Source organism: Pangasianodon hypophthalmus, chromosome 16, assembly GCF_027358585.1.
Source record: "Pangasianodon hypophthalmus isolate fPanHyp1 chromosome 16, fPanHyp1.pri, whole genome shotgun sequence".
Classification (NCBI taxonomy): domain Eukaryota; kingdom Metazoa; phylum Chordata; class Actinopteri; order Siluriformes; family Pangasiidae; genus Pangasianodon; species Pangasianodon hypophthalmus.
Window position 1 is genome coordinate 7393292 of NC_069725.1, and position 13128 is coordinate 7406419.

Sequence of the window (13128 nt, forward strand, 5' to 3'; positions counted from 1 at the left end):
TCCCGATATCAATATTATATCACGATATCGCTCAGCATTAATAGCCGACAGTGCTGGTGATGACATACCTTGAGCCTCTCGATGGCCTCCTCTCCTCCGGGAGTGGACATGATGCGCTCCTGGATGCTGCAGACGGACTGCAGGCCTGTGGGGCTGCACAGAGAGCCGGACGACGGCGAGGCTGTGAGGGAACCCATAGGCGCTGTGGAGAGATGGCCAGGCCGTTGGTTCTCTGAAGCAAGCAAGTATCTATGCTGACTGTTGTGAATATCTTTCAAATCTGAGCCACAGAGGAGACACGAGAGGAAATGGAGGACGAGAGGGGAAAGAGAGAAGCGAAAATGGCGGAGACAAGTGAGAAGAGAGTGAAAGAGAAGGGACAAAGAGGAGGAAAGACTACAGTAAGACACACAGTACACAGTACAGGATAAAAACAAACACACTGATCCAAAGATGAGGTAGAGAAAGCAGTGGTTTTCACATCTGTCTGTTTATGTGTAATGTACTTCAAACTGGTGGGACTGATTGTGACTTTTTGCCATTACGCCTGGGGCGGCTAAAGTGCAGGTATATAATAACTTATTAAATAAAAAAATTAATTATTGTTAGACCTATAGGCTATCATTGTCCAGTGAAAATCTGGAAATTTGGGTGTTTTATCACCTATTGGTCTGTTTGTTCAATATGAATGAGTGAAATTAATACTGTAGAAATGTAAAATATTAGAGAATTGTATTAAAGAATATAAAAATGGTATTGCTTTATATTAACGTTCCCTCAACTAACATTATTTAGAGTGTTAGACCTAATAAACCATAGCATTAATAAACCATAAGTAACTCAATGTTGGTTTAAATGTTCCTTAAGCACACCTGCAACAACTAATTTATTGCATCCAGGACAGATAACGTCGCTCTTTCCAGTTTTTTTGCAACATGAAAAGCTGTGCTTTTTTATCTTATTAACTTCACGAGAAAGAGAGAAAACGAGACTGGAGAGCAAAAGATTGTTTATAGCTGCTATAACGTAAGTCATAACTTGTTTCGTAGATGTTCTGCAACAAAAAATGCAACTACAAATCGATAAAAAGTACTGTATGTGTCATTCTTTAATTAATAAAAATAGTAATTGTGGCAAACTGCTGTGGTAAAAAGATTAATAAAACACTACAGGACATGCTGTTATAGGAAAATAATCAATTTCACTTTGCATCTTGCTGCATCACATCACCCGGTCATTGATTTTTTTCCTAAAACAACATGTCCTGAAGTGTTTTATTCCTCTTATACCACAGCAATTTGCTAATGATTGTAATTAATAAAAAAAAAGTAATCATATTTTATCCGTTAGTTGCATGTAATACTGTGGAACAACCACAGCTTTTCATTTCTTACATCATTACATCATATTCCTAGCATATATTTACTTATGAATGGAATAAACATTGGTTAATGCAGTTGTATATTATCTGCCTTATTTGGTCCATTATTAGAAAAAACCTTTAATACAAATAAATAATACTTTGGTATTATACCAAACTATAGTTTGTTGATGTTATTTAACGCCATAAATAAAGTTAGCTAAAGGAACCTTAATGCATAATTATATTAAAAAAAAACTAACATGGAAATCAACTGAGCACAAAGAATATTGTGCTAACTAATAAATAAATAATTAAATAAGAATAAACGGCTTTCTGGGGTTGAATCGGAGATTAATCGAGCTCTCACTGCAATCAAACCAGAGTAAGGAGGTAAACACAGCAGGGCACAATTGAATAATTTCAAACTGATGATTTGGACCCGTGTGAAAACCACTTTTATTTGTGATGAGGAGAGAGAAATGAAGTGAGAAGAGCAGCACAGAGGCCAAAGACTGAGAGAGAAAAGGAAGGGGAAGGGGGTTATATGAAAATACATGCTGCAAGTTCCAAAATGTGGCATAGTGGGCTTTTCAACACTCACACACATCCACACCCACACAAACTCATACACTTTCTCTCTCTCTTTCACACACACACACACACACACACACACACACACACACACACACACAGTCACTCAGAATGTCATCATGCTCTCAGTGCTAGAAAGCAGAGCCACAGAGCGCCACAAAATGGTCATGAGAGCATCTGAGGTGATGGAGAATGGACTGCTGAAACCTCTCCCTGGGGGGCTGGAGAGAGATTTCAGCCGCCTTTTCACTCTATTCAGCGCCTGTGTGATAAATGGATCTGTCCTGAAACTTCCAGGGTGCTGCAGCTGCTGAGTGGCAACGAGTCACATTTCCGCTCCATGCGCAGGATTCATGCAATTTAAACAGCTAGTGCACGCTATTGGGGTTTAAAAACATTTTTAAAGCTAGAGCAACTGAATGCACACGCCTCTTAGTGAAAGTCGAGAACTCCCAGACAGATGGAAAGAAGAGCACAAAGTTGTTTGCTTTTTTGCTCTTGTAGATTTTTTTAAAAGGAGGAACACGGTGTTTGTGTCTAACAGGATACGAGACCAGGACAAGGACAGGCAAAGAGAGGAGACGGAACCAGCGGGACAAGGGGAAGTGATAAATGTCTAAATGCTATAATGGTTAAAAACTAGAGCAACCTGACACTGCACAGCAACTCACTAAAATCCACCTCTATTTCTGAACACATAAAAAAAAGAATGCACCTTTTTTCCTGTTGTGCATAGAGTGAATACTGTCACCTGTAATGGATAGTTACATGACAACAAAAAACCTTTACTTGCAAGAAGAGGAGAGAGAAATGCAATTTTCTGTGAAAAAAGAAGGTCATAGCTCAATGGGACACTGTAAAACAATCATTTAAAGGAATAATTTGGCCAGAATCAAATTTCCAAAAATTAGCCAGGATATGTCTGGATATGTTTGGATGTGTCTGGTGTACACTCACCACCTATTTTAATACCTGGCCACCTATTGGTTCATGCAATTATTCAATCAGCCAATCACATGGCAACAGTACAATGCATAAAGTCATGCAGATACAGGTCAAGAGCTTCTGTATTCACACATTAGAATGGGGAAAAATGTGATCTCAGTGACCTTGACCATGGCATGGCTGTTGGTGCAGGCTGATTCAGGGCTTAAGGTGCTATGTGCTGTGCATTCTGAGATACTTTTCTGCTCACAACAGTTGTAAAGAGTGGTTATTTGAGTTACCGTAGCCTTCCTGTCAGCACCAGTCGAATTAGTCTGGCCATTCTACTGTGACCTCTCTCATCAGCCGCTCAATGGATGTTTTTTGTTTTTCACAACATCCCGTGTAAACTCTACAGAGTGTTGTGGGTGAAAATCCCAGGAGATCAGCAGTTTCTGAAATACTCAAACCAGCACGACTGGCAACAACAACCATGCCAAGTCACTGAGATCACAGCTTTCTGCCACTCTGATGTTTGATGTGAACATTAACTGACACTCATGACCTGTATCTGCATGATTTTACGCACTGGACTGCTGCCACATGGACGATTGCATGAATGAGCAGATGCATGTGGCTAATGAGTGTATAATGCTCGTTTCATTCGTTTTGTAGTAGAGATACAAAGTTAATCTAGGTCACCCAAATTTGTTCATTGTTTTAACTGAAAATGCAAACTGACCTGTCTGACTGATTATAAATGACTTGAGTGGAAAATTATTTAAAATGATAAAAGTACAGCTCATAGATGGCCTGTTAAGAATATGGAATAGAGTTACAGATTACCAGAATGACTTACACATGGAGTATTTCAGTGCACAGAGGTGGGGCACAGAGCATTAGTGTTTAGTATTTAATTGAAACTGCACAATCCCAATCCATCTGTCATACAAGAAAAACAGCAAGTGCACAGCATGCAGACAGCGTGCTAAATCATCGCCATACATCTTCCCCTGGCTCCTAAACCAACTACGCCTAATATGTCTGGGACTCCTTGTGTCTAAAACTTTGGCAGACATGCAGAGGTCTGACTCCAGAGAGAGCCGGAAGCGATGCTTAAGCTCTCAGCAGCAAGAAGGAAAAGAGAGAGAAATGGAGGAAAGGATGATGCAAGGTCATACATATACACACATTTGCTTTCACTTCCAGGGTAATCATTCCCCATTGGCTCGACTGAAGGAAAGCAGGAAGAACAGGAGAAGGGTGAGAGGTCAGAGTTGAGAGGACGAGCAGAGGAGTGATGGAGGAAGCAGTTCGAGACTAGTAGAAATGTACATTAAAGATGGAAGTGTGATGGAACGATCTTATGTTATGCTACAAAGTGCGTGCAGGAAATTATATTATTCTAATAAAACCAAGGTATATAATGTTATAGATTTCAGCAATGAGATACTAAATATCTGTGTATTAAAAAAAAACGTATGGATTAAATTGTCAGGAGTAAGAATGGCTCATTGGACATTTTTACGAGTCTTATATGCCTTTAGGTTTTAAGACCTACAAAATTCTGATTATCTTAATAGTTAACCTATCAGCGATCATACACTCCAATATCTATATTACATAAATTCACAAACGAGTGCATATCTGTCTTTGGGGTAAACTTTTAAGTGAAGGAGTCCAGGTCTAGAAAAATGAGTAGTATGAAGATCACTTTGACTTTAAGCATCAACGGTAGGGATGGCTACGGCAACGCCTGGGTAAATGCCTTGGGTGCGGTGTCTAACTAACAAGTCTAACACAAAAACAGATTTATAGTGATGATTAGAAGACAAAGATCTCATAAGAGGAGTTTCTACAGTTGTAATGTTACTTAAAAGCAGATGAAATAGCTTTGGAAAAGGCAAAAATTGAACACATCAGCCAGTGTGCTTAAAAAATCTGCTCTCATTACACTGGAAGGGTAGCGTGTTTATCTAGTCTAAAAAAAAATAATACAACAAAAAAATGCAAACTAAAGTCGTCTAAACCTATGCAAACTATGTCAAACTGGTGTTTTTGCCATAGCAGAGCAACAGGCTACGGCGGCAGAAAGCAGCAAGTCAAATTCACACATGCGCAAACTAGCACCGTTTCTTTCAGCTCACCGTAGCCGTCCCCGCAGCTGTCGATGCCTAAAGTCCCTAATGTAGAGAAAGAAAAGCATTAGATCAAAGCAGAGAGGAAGATAGAAGAAAGCCTGGCCAGATTTATATAAGTATTGTGCTGGCTGATGGGTAAGCGTGATGGCGTCCTGCTGGAGGCGCTGTGCCGTGACTTACTGTCCAGGATGTCCCCGAGACCCTGGGCGCGGAGAAGCTCCTTCAGGCGGGTGACTTCATCCTTCAGCTCACGCACCAGCTTGGCGTTGGGGTCCTCGTTGATCACGGCATTGCACTTGATCTGCTTGGCTCGGTCGGCGTATCTGTGGGCGTGTGAGAGTGAACGAGGTGAAGTGAAGCACGAAGCACAAAGAGGAAGATGGAGAATGAAAAAAGAGGCAGAGGACAGGAAATAAACCGAGGATAAAAAGCAAAGATTAAAGCTTCATTATTATTAGCTCTCACGATTAACAAGAAACAAAAATGGAACTTAGCAGCTATTTAATATTGAATGTGTAATTTCAAACAATTAATGGATGATAAAGTTGGTAAAATGGTCTAGCAATATCTCTACCCCTTTATTCTCATGAATATACATGAATATGCAAATTAGGCACACCCCAAGCCCTTCCCCCCACCACACCAGTAGCTAGTCCGCTAGCTAAGTGCTATGAAAATAGCGTGATAAATTCAGGCTAGTTTCATAGCAGTTAGCTAGTGTTTTTCTACTGAAGTTTTAATTTGCTTTGTCATAATCTGAGTGATTTATAATACAGTATAGTCAAATTTGTTAAAATAAACAATTCACATTTTAGTTCATCACTAATATTAGCTAAGGTAGCTACCTTGCTAGTTCAGAGCACATCCTGCTCCTAAACCTTTCCAGTTACATGTTGTTATTCTCGAATAATTAACATATTTATTAAGCCTACTTTTTGAAATCTACTTAATCAGACTAAGCCATCCAAAAGGAGTAAACAATGTTTTTAATTTCTGTGGTACTTTAATTTCCTTTCACCACATCCCACAAACAGAGAGAGTAGACAAGTGCCATGATGAAGTGTAGCGTAATGGAGTACAGTGTACCTCAAGGTGCTCAGGGTTTCATCATAGTTAATGTCAGCAGGGCTCAGAGCAGCCACCATAGCCGTCCTCGAGTTCCCGCCTGGAACAAAACGAAATTGGAAGTTAATACCAGTAAAAATCAATTTCCTTCGAACATTAATCTTAGCAGAAAAATCTGGAAACATTTCATCAGGAGAGACCTTGAGAAAGAAGGACCTAGTTGATACAGACCACAGTACTTTAAATGATCTTTGTCTTGCTTTTTATCTATCTATCTATCTATCTATCTATCTATCTATCTATCTATCATGTGAATGGTACTGTGTAAATTACTTTTTTAAAATATAAATAAACAAACAAATACTACTATTACTACTTCTAGCAGTACTAGAAGTAGTAATAGTAGTATTTGTTTGTTTATTACTACTAGTATTTGTTTGTTTACTACTACTACTACTACTACTAATAACTTAAAGTTATTGCTGTTTATATATATATATATGTGTGTGTGTGTGTGTGTGTGTGTGTGTTTCTATTTTTTTTTTTTTTATTTGTTTCCATAGTTATTTCGTTTTTTTTTTTTAATTATTGTTCATCTGAAGTCGGGTGGCTGATCACACATACCCAAATTCTCTCTCAGGAGCCATGTGAGAACAGAGTCTCGGTAAGGAATGAAGTCTGTCTTCTTTTTCTTCTTGCTCTGTTTCACAAGAACAGCAATTAAAATCCACTCTGGGAAGATCATGTGTTAGACCATGTGTTATTTTTGAAACAAACTAGTCATTAATGGTGGAGTGTTAATGGGAAGCGGTTCACTACTGAGGATGAAAAAGGTTAGACAGTGTCGGGATTGATAGTTTGTCTTGTCTGAAATAGGAGTTAGAGGATTCTGGTTGAACACAGGAGCACAGTTTACCTTGCTGGTACAGTTATCCTGGGTAGGGAAGCATTTGCAGGAGAGAGAGAGAGAGAGAGAGAGAGAGAGAGACAGCACATGGTGTTATAGCACTGCAGTCAGACAGGCAGGAGAGTGAGAGACAGACAGACAGACAGACAGACAGGAAGTCCATGCCAGACTAATAGACTCCATAATAATGCTTGATAATACTCACCACCTCAGCCAGAGCAGAGATGACCTTTCCAAGGGTAGTCAGAGATTTGTTGATGTTTGCACCTTCCTGTGAAGCAAAAAATGAACAACTGATTGACGTTATTTGATAAATGAAATGCTCCTTGACAAGGACACTGAATTCTTTTAAGTAAAACAGCAGCATAAAATTAGATTTTGTTTTTCAGCCTCAACATTTCGGCAGAACTTGAGAATGTTTTGTCACTTTAACACACAACAGGCTTCTTTCTGCATTAGTTACTGTGCCAAAAAAAAAAAAAAAAAAAAAAACTTGTCCAGGAATATCCCCCTTCAAAAGCAGCTGTAATCAAAATGATTGCTCTACAAGCTACTGCTTCACTGCTGTAAGTGATAAGGACATGCTGCAACAGATGAGTCAATGTTATTTCAGAATGTTGCTTTAAAGCAGCATCTGTTCTTGTAAAATTCGGTGCCACATGCAAAGGACGCTAAAATGAGTGTGTACCTTCAGACGCGTGCCTTTGGCCCCAGTCGAGTCAGCACGCTCACTGCCTGCCAAGTCCACCAGGCTGATTTTGCTGACCTGAAACAAGATATCAGGGTTTTACATGCTTTTTATACATCACAAAGAGCCTGTACCTTCCTGCTTTTTATTCACAGCTGTTTTTGTTTTCATCAAGATTCAAATGGAAATCAGATCATCTAAGTCTAGCATAGATTTAAGCCAAACTACACTTTTCTGCTCTATCGCCCTCATATTTGGCTGGCAAGGGAACACTGGGTTGAGTATAGCTAAATAGAGGGTTTAAGTGCAGCTTGTGTAGTAAAAACTAATGCAGTGACAGAGCACAATGGCTACAGTATGCATCGACGCAACAGAGATGCTTTTGTGCTTCAAGCCATCACACAATAAGCTCTACACAGGACCAGGAGGACATCTCCCTCCCTCTGAACCCTGCAGTATGGCTGCCTCTCTCTCCCTGCAGAGACGAACCGAGCAACTGTGCTTTCGTAGGTTGAGGTGATGGTTCTGACCTTTTCTGTGGACAGGTCCGTCTCGCTGTCATGCTTCCTTTGTGTGAAGACGATGGTGAAGACGGCATGCGAGCGGCTGCTGGTCTCGTTCATGTTAGTGGCAGCCACAGTCCTGCAGAGAAGAGAGGAGTTGAGGGACAATGACACTAAAACCTCATCTAATCTCACACACTAACGCTGATATCTTAGCTAGTGAAAATATCTCAAATATGGGCAGATTTATCAAATATTTCTTATTTTGAGATTATTATAAATCAGATATAAGATTATTCAGCTGTTTTTAGATAGCTTTACACATTCCTTTGGCAGATAAATTTGCTTCTTTATAGGAATGAATGCTAAACAATAGAAAAAATATCTGGCAAATGAACAAGACTATTTCAAACTTGACTTTAATTAAAAAAAAAAACTCTATAATATATATTATATTATACTATAATTGACTATATTCAAGACAATTTCACTTGCTAAATCATTTTTTTGCAACTGCGTTTGCGTTTCATCTATTTTAACCGATTACCAAAGAAAGATGTGAAACTATTAAAAATTTTTTTACAAACTTAAAAAAAAAAAAAAAAAAAAAACACTGGCCATAGTTCTCCAGTTTTCAAAACATGAACCAATGCAGATCCTCTGTTATGGATTATATAAATCACATTCATTTATGTAATTTTTGAGTTTTTTTGAGTTTTCACAGACTTTTCACAGACTTTCATAGATTGTTCATTTCATCTACCCACTCTTGTCTGAATAATGAACTGATTATGAAAACCAAATAGACAGAGAAGTATATATTTATTAAAAACACATATCTCATCTTTGGACTCCATGGCACTAATGCAAAGCAGTACCATTAAGTGCCACTTCAGAACACAATCTTGAATTGTCTTATTTATAGCCATTTGGGGCCATTAAAATGTAACTGTTGTTGCCATTTAGTAATTTTATGTAACTGGACTGTTACAAAGTTTACTTGAACAGCCCTGGTCTATAATGTGCTAATAAATGAAAACAGTATTTTATTTACAGTTAGTGATTAACAGTCAATTCAGTCAATGTTGTAGAAGTATTGAGGATACCTGTGATTTTAAAAAAAAGTGTTTCATGATGTAATCTATATTATATCATCCTATCACCCTCCCCTCTCATACACCTGCTGGGAAATAACATTGACCCACATTCATCATGAAGAACTCAGCCAATCACTAAGAGCCACATCTAGTACAGTATTTGTAGTTCGGTTTGTTTGCACTGGAGTGTGTGACCCTTACTTAGGATAATCCTGGAAAGTACTAGAGCATGCAAGAATAAGACAGTGATACAACTGTAGTGACAATGTAGTAGTCTAGGATACACTTGGAAAAGGGTTTTGTGTGACACATTTCACAAATAAACCCTCAGAGCACTAGTGGAGGATTAGAGACGCATGGCTCTTCCTCAAGAGAACACACGCAATCAGCATGTCCCACTGAAAGTCACAGCCTTCCGCTCGAGAATTGCTATTTATAGTAAACAGAATGCTTTCCTGTGTACTGCCCACACTAACGAGACGTCAGAATCACTGAGAAATACTTCCAGACACCTTCCATCAACCACGCTGACGTTTTCACATTGATTTCTTTGTCTCAAGGAAATCGAACTGGGAATTATGTTTCAAAGCAGTGCTGCTGTTCTCACCTGGCCTTGTTACCAGCATCCATGAGGTCAGCGATGTCTGTATAAGAGGTAACAGCCAATTTGGACAGGTCTTCGACGTACGGTCCGAGCAGAGGATGCTCCCTTACACGTAGGTTCCCTTTGTTCTTGGGGTTCAGCAGGTCCCTCACTCGCTCACAGTAAATTTCCATGTATGCCACCTACATATAGACAAAGATGTTATGATTTACAAGATCTTTAATTTAACCAGAGGCCAAAAAATGGAATTTCCGCCTGTTTTGGAGGTGCTTGTGTTCAGCACTGAATTAATTTGTGATGTCACACTCCACAATAGTGGTTCATATGAAAGTAGACACTCAGGGTTTTAAGAATAGCCTACTACGTTTAAATTTTATCATTTTATTGTGGCAGTTGTATACAGTGTTTTACAATCAATAAAGCTTTAGTTGTGCTGTGTGTATTATCTCTGTACCCGTTATTGTGGAGAGGTGTGAATTGTTTGCCCAGCAGGGGGCTCACACCCCTCCCCTTTCCCATCACCCTGCTCACCAGCAGCTAAACACTGAGTCACGATACTCTACACACAGAAACCCAACAGTGTCCTGACTAATCTTATAACAGACTTGTGGCAATAAATAATTCATTTGTTTATACTGATTGAAAATGTCAGATAAGTCGATTTCTATTCCGCCGGTGGAATGAAATGCCAGTGTACTGCAAGAAAGGGTGAAGTTGCAGGTCAGGGAACTTCAATCTTGTCCAATATGGATGCAATAAAATCTAAAATATCTGTCTAATTAGGGACAGGAATGAAGACATTTCATGAACGCACGTTGTCTAGTAACTGGGATTTTTTAATTCGCAATACAGAAAAGAAAATGATTTTGAGAAAAATCATTTTAAATAATAGTATTTTCAGATAATACACTAGTCATGACCACACGAAAACAGAGAAATAAATATATTTATGTTGAGGTTTGACATTTTTATTACTGCAGTGTATGATATAGACCCTATTTCTTTAATCTGAAAAATAACAGACATTGCCAAAAATCATAATTTCTATCTGAACAAAATTTTGGTTCACCATGTTTGTTGAAACTTTCATGAAACTGGTTCGGTAAACAGAACTATGGGAATTATTGCCTACATGAGATGATGTGCTGAAATTCAGCCTAAATGAAATAGAATTTATTTTTGGAGTGAGCAAATATTCTTGATGCTTCATTTTGCCCTTTCTTTGCTTTATTTGCTTATTCATTCTGTCATTCATCTTCAGTAACCGATTTATTCTAGTCAGGGTTGTGGTGGACCCGGAGTGTATCCTGGAAACACTAGGAGCAAGCAGGGAACCTTAAATCACTCCATTGGACTGCTGTAGATTTATTTCTCAAAATAGAATAGTGATTTTCCTAAAATGGGCTTTTTGTGTGCTGAGTGTCAGGTGGGAACTCATATTTCACTTACGCTTCCCTCCAGGTGATTTTGGGAATGTGTGCAGGAGACATATGCCACTCACCTCCACTGAATAAGAGATATCCTCGTGGATGTTGTCATTGATTTTCTCAAAGAGTTCTTCGCAGAGCTGCAAGGGGAGAGGGGGAGGGATGAAAATGGTGCATTAGGCAGTGTAGAGAGACTGATCGATAAAGCACACAAATAACTCAAATCACTGCTAGATGCTCGAGACAGAGAGCTTAATTCCTTAATGTCTTCAGGCTACGCTTGCTGCTCAGATAAACCTGACTCGTTCACCTCTGCTGTCCTTTTCCCTCCCTTCATTATTCTTGGAAAGAGGATAATCCATACAAACCTGAGGGATGATGCCTTCCTGTCCTTCTTCCTGCTTTCCCATCATCGTGTAGGACTTGCCAGCACCAGTCTGGCCATAAGCAAAGATGCAAACGTTGTAGCCTTCGAAGGCGTGCTGCAGCATCTCCTTCCCGATGTCATTGTACACCTGACTCTGGGATGCAAAGCAGGGGTCGTCCGTCTATAACGAGAAGAAAGAAAGCTCACATTAGCACGAATTTTATTGTGAAGGATGGAGATTAATTGCTCTTATAGTCTGCACGACAGGCGTTTGAGTGAGCATTTGTTCTGCACACTTTGTAAAAAATGACTGTCGTGCAGACTATAAGAGATGGAGAGGAAAGAGAAAGGAGGAATTCACGAAAAGAGAAATGAAAGACATTACCGTGGTGTGTGACCAGTACGAGTAGTCAAAGCTGAAGGACTTTGGTGCTTCTTTTGGGTTTTTGGGATTCAATATAGCTGGAAAAAAGAACAGGAAAGAAACCATTAACACTGTATAAAGAAACATTTATCTTCATATAGTGCGCTGTTCACTGAACCCATCTCCTCTGGTCCATTTTCTCCGAGACGAGATATAAATGGCACAAAAACCTCTTTTAGCTTATCTATTACACACATAAATCTGGTAAATAGTGTCCTATGTGAACAATTAACAATTTTACAATATAGCATTCACATAGCTGGATCTTGAACTCAGAAGTAAACAAATTCTACGAAACAAATGAAATAAATGTTTACTGCAATATAAATGAGGGAGAATCTCACGATTCAAATGGGTTTTGATTCAAGTGCCAATTATGAAATGACTGTGAATTTTTTTTTTTTTTTACTTCTACAGCAAACAGTATTTATTTTTTAAAGCAGGACTACATACTGCTTTTAAAACAGAATTTCACCATTTTCATCCACTGTGCAATCTCTAAGTTTAATATACGTCCATTAGGACAGCCAGGATGAATTTCACTGACTGAATATTTCAACAACAAAAAAAATTCATACTTGAATACTCTGCATTCTATGTGTCATCTAATGTAAATCTACCAAAACACATTTCCTAAACCTTTTGGTTTTAAGTTATTTGTCATACTTTATTTTCTTCATTTTTTTCCATTCAAACTGGATGGAACATTCCAATGTTCTAAACAAATAAAAAAGCTAAAGATAAGATTACTTATAATAATTATTAACTTATCATATTACATATAATTACTTACTTATAATTTTGTAATTATATATAATTACTTAATTTCTTTTTCTAGTGTAGCTCTTTTCTGTGGATGAATCTATTTTATTTAGGACTGCAAAAAACGAACAAGCCTATTTTAAGAAATAATTACTTCATGTGAATTAACTGACAAATAATCGGCTTATAAACGAGACCGGCTGAAACAAATATCGTGCTGTAATTTTGTTTATTCTATTTTTTTTCCAATAATAATGTAAAACCA

At 38.4% G+C, this 13128-nt stretch overlaps 1 protein-coding gene across 10 annotated transcripts in view; it reads right to left on the reverse strand.

The window, feature by feature from the left end:
- The window catches only part of kif1b (kinesin family member 1B), an 87018-nt gene that overhangs the window by 46514 nt on the left and 27376 nt on the right, over positions 1–13128 (reverse strand). For 3 of the 10 annotated variants that reach the window (XM_034311827.2, XM_034311825.2, XM_034311828.2), the window contains exons 3-13: positions 12063–12139; positions 11679–11858; positions 11385–11450; positions 9887–10065; positions 8210–8321; positions 7680–7757; positions 7197–7262; positions 6709–6784; positions 6106–6184; positions 5200–5342; positions 69–202 (exon numbers count right to left, since the gene is read on the reverse strand). In XM_034311827.2, coding sequence (XP_034167718.1) covers positions 69–202; positions 5200–5342; positions 6106–6184; positions 6709–6784; positions 7197–7262; positions 7680–7757; positions 8210–8321; positions 9887–10065; positions 11385–11450; positions 11679–11858; positions 12063–12139 — 1190 coding nt within the window. Of the gene's footprint in view, positions 1–68; positions 281–4069; positions 4112–5025; positions 5062–5199; positions 5343–6105; positions 6185–6708; positions 6785–7000; positions 7019–7196; positions 7263–7679; positions 7758–8209; positions 8322–9886; positions 10066–11384; positions 11451–11678; positions 11859–12062; positions 12140–13128 lie in introns of all 10 variants that reach the window. The other 7 variants (XM_053240999.1, XM_053241001.1, XM_053241000.1 and 4 more) reach the window with 6 other exon arrangements.